The sequence below is a fragment of the Solanum pennellii genome, chromosome 1, assembly GCF_001406875.1.
Source record: "Solanum pennellii chromosome 1, SPENNV200".
NCBI lineage: Eukaryota > Viridiplantae > Streptophyta > Magnoliopsida > Solanales > Solanaceae > Solanum > Solanum pennellii.
This window is the reverse complement of record NC_028637.1, coordinates 16,933,248-16,937,425: the sequence shown is the minus strand read 5'-3', so window position 1 is coordinate 16,937,425 and position 4,178 is coordinate 16,933,248. Positions and strand designations below refer to the sequence as shown.

General features: G+C 35.2%; 1 protein-coding gene across 1 annotated transcript; it reads right to left on the bottom strand.

The window, feature by feature from the left end:
- Positions 1-1,654: 1,654 nt before the first annotated feature.
- Positions 1,655-2,047, bottom strand: LOC107018121. The gene has a single exon (XM_015218507.1). The coding sequence runs from the start codon at positions 2,045-2,047 to the stop codon at positions 1,655-1,657; it is 393 nt and encodes a 130-aa protein (XP_015073993.1).
- Between the last annotated feature and the right edge of the window lie 2,131 nt (positions 2,048-4,178).

The window sequence follows — 4,178 nt, the reverse complement described above, 5'->3', positions numbered from 1 at the left end:
TATCCTTGTATTTGTCTTATTTTTTATATTTTATTTGGTATTGGATAATTATATGTTTTAGTTTTTGCATTTAAATTTCTATAATCAATTACCATTCTACTTTTTCCTCTTTTTTGTTCACTATTTTTATTAACAATAACTGCCGGACTTGTATGTTTACTATTACTTTCTTGTATATATCCATTTTTTAGTAATTCACTTATATGTATTTTAAATTCATTTAAATCATTAAAATTATATTTTAATGGTTTTTGTGTTATTATACTATTTTCATCAATCAGTTCAATTTTAACTTCTGTTTTATGTTTTTCCCATCCTTGTAAAGGATCTTCGTTATATAATAATTCTAATTTTTCTTGGATTATTTTTACTTTATCTATGGAAAATATAATTAATTCTATTCTAGGGTCTTCTTCTTTTATATTTTCTAATTTTTGTGTAATTTTTTCACTGCCTTTAATCCATTCTGTTGTTTTTCTTCTTTTGTTACCTACTCTTTCTGCTCCTATCTTTTGTTTACATGGTGTTGTGAACCACCAGTGTGTTTTTGTTATTATATCTGGATATAATTTTTCTAAAAATGGCATTCCTAATAACATATCCTTTGTTGTTAATTCAAAATTTTATATTTCGTCTACAGTTAATATTTTATCCCATATTTGTATTTTTATATTTTTTGCCTTGTATGTGATCATACTTTCTTCATTATTAAATCCTGTTACTACTATTGGTGTTTTTAATTTTTTCCATTTTTCTTCTGGTAAACAATTGTATTTACATATATTAGCCTCTCACTCCTGTATCTATCATTGGTGTATAATATCTGTTATAATATCCTTCTATTATTATCTTCGCGAGTATATATATTTTCATATATTTTTTTTATATTAAAGTCCTTTTTATTATGACTTTTTTATTTTGATAATTTATCAGTAGTTGTTTATCCTCTATATTACATGGTTTTACTTGTTCTAGCCATTTTATTCCTAATGTTATATTTTCATTTCATTGATATATTTTAAATTTTATTATCATTGGTATACCTCCAATTATTATTTCTTGTTCCGTTGTTAACTGTATCGACTTTATCTTTCACTGTCGCTGAGTAAATCACGGAATTTTTGAGATCCTCTCAAAAATTCTGTCCCAGTTGAAAGCTTGAAATATCTTCAGTCTTGATTTGTTGAGGAAGTATATTCTTATTGAGAATTTTGCAGTCCTTCTCAAAAATTCTTTCCCAGTTTCTATTATAAAGAGAAATAGAAATCTTACGAGAAATATGACCAAACCCTTGTAGCGCCTACGTATCCCGTTGAGGCAGGAATCAGGTCAAACGTAGTTCCCCATCAAAGACTAACAATAATAAGAAATTTACAAGAAAAATCGACCGAGGCTGACAAAGGCCGCCTACATATCTCCTTCCCGAGAATTCAGGTCAGACGTTGTTCATTACAAGAGGGATAAAATTTAAACCAAGCAAATACAAGCGAAATAGAACAATTACAAGTAAATTAAAGAAATACAAACTGAAACTTTACACATAATATCTCTTGACAACATCTGAGTTGATCTGTTTTGGTCATGCGGTGCCATCCATCTCCGACATGACCAAAGCACCTCCAGATAATACTTTGCGAACCATGTAAGGACCTAGCTAGTTTGGTGCGAATTTTCCTTTGTACTCGTCTTGATGAGGAAAAATGCTCTTAAGGACCAGTTGACCAATTTCAAAAGTTCTAGCTCTGAATCTCTTGTGGAAAGCACGAATCATTCTCTGTCGATATAGTTGGCCGTGACAAACGACAACCATTCTCTTCTCGTCAATCAAAGTTAACTGATCAATTCTCTTGCTAACCCATTCAGCATTACTCAACTCAGCTTCTTGGATAATTCTCAAAGATGGTATCTCCACTTCAGCCGGTATGACTGCTTCTGTTCCATATACTAGCAAGTATAGGGTAGCTCCAGTCGATGTTCTGACAGTCGTCCGATAACCCAACAAAGCATATGACAACATCTCATGCAAACCTCGGTGATTGTCAATCATTTTTCTCAGAATCTACGTGATATTCTTATTGGCGGCCTCTACAACTCCATTCATTTGAGGACGATAAGCGGTTAAGTTATGGTGAGTAATCTTAAATTGCTCACATATGTCTCTCATCAAGTGACTATTGACATTTGCACCATTATCAGTAATGATGGATTTTGGTACTCCAAACCTGCATAACAAATTGTTGCGAACAAATCAGCTACAACTTTCTTGGTTACCGACTTGTAAGAAGCTACTTCCACCCACTTGGTGAAGTAATCACTGGCAACCAAAATGAATCTGTGTCCATTTAAAGCGGATGGCTCTATCGGACCGATGACATCCATGCCCCAAGCTACAAATGGCCAAGGTGAACTCATAGCATTAAGTTCATGAGGTGACACTCGGATCAAATCACCATGCACTTGACATTTCTGCACAAACTTGCAGCAATCATTTTCCTTTGTCATCCAGAAATAACCGGCTCAAAGGATTTTTTCTTGCCAAAGTGAGCCCATTCATATGCATTCCACAAATTCTAGCATGTATTTGTTCAATAAGCTTCGCAGCTTCAACAACATCAACACATCTTAGAAGACCCAAATCTGGAGTCCTCCTATAAGGACTTCTCCACTTAGAAAGAAATTGAGAGCCATACGGCGTATCAACTTCTTTTGGTTGGATGTTGCATCTTCTGAATAATTTCCGGACTCTAAATACTTATTTATATCGAGATACCAAGGAAAACCGTCTGGTTCTACTTCAACATGGGAACAATGGATTGGATGTTCCTTCAACTCTATATCCAGAGGATCAATAGAATTTGTATCCGGGTGCTTAATCATCGAAGCGATGGTGGCAAGAGCATCAGCCAACTCATTCTGTATTCTAGGACTATGTCTGAACTCGATCTTACTGAACCTTTACACAACTTCTGTACATACTATACGTAAGGTATTATCTTTGGGTTTTTCACATCCCATTCTCCATGAACCTGATGAATCAAAAGATTTGAGTCTCCAATAACCAACAACTTGTAAACATTCATGTCGATGACCATTTTCGAACCAAGAATACAAGCTTCATATTCAGCCATGTTGTTTGTGCAATTAAATCGGAGTTTAGCTTCCGTAGGATAATGCTGACCATATTCTGTCACTAAGACTGCTCCGATACCTTTACCTTGGTGATTTTTCGCTCCATCAAAGAATAGTCTCCAACCTGGATATGCTTCATAAATATCTTCACCCACAAATGACACTTCTTCATCGTGAAAATAAGTCTTAAGTGGTTCATACTCTTCATCAATAGGATTTTCTGCAAGATGATCAGCCAAATCATATGCCTTTATTGCCTTCTGAGTGACATAAACGATATCAAACTCACTCAACAACATTTACCATTTAGCTAACTTTCCAGTCAACATCGCTTTCTGGAAATAAGATATGTAGTATATGAAGACAAATAATGTCTCAACTTCTGGGCAAGCCAAGTCAAAGCAAAACACGTTCTGTCCAACAGAGTGTATCGAGACTCGTATGGAGTAAACTTCTTGCTTATGTAAAAGATAGCTTTTTCCTTATTTCCTATCTCGTCAAGTTGACCGAGTACGCATCCGAATGCACTATCTGAGACAGACAAATACAGAAAGAAATGACTCCTTTCTCGCGGAGGAATCAATACCGGTGGATTTGACAAATAGTTCTTGATAGCGTTGAAAGCAATCTGACACTCTTCAGTCCACTTTGTCGGAGCGTCTTTCTTCAACAGCTTGAAGATAGGTTCACACACCACGGTTGATTGATCTATGAATCGACTGATGTAGTTTAACATCCCTAAGAAACTCATCACTTCTTTTCTCGTCTTCGGCGGAGGTAACTCTTGAATTGGTTTAATCTTGGAAGGATCAAGCTCAATACCTCTTCTGCTGAGTATAAATCCCAACAACTTGCTGGCTGGAACTCCAAAAGCGCATTTGGTGATATTTAACTTCAAGTTGTAACGACGCAAACGATCAAAGAACTTCCTTAGATGTGTCAAGTGGTCCGAACTCTAGCGGGACTTGATTATGACATCATCTACATACACCTCGATCTCCTTATGAATCATATCATGAAATATGGTCGTCATAGCCCTCATTTATGTG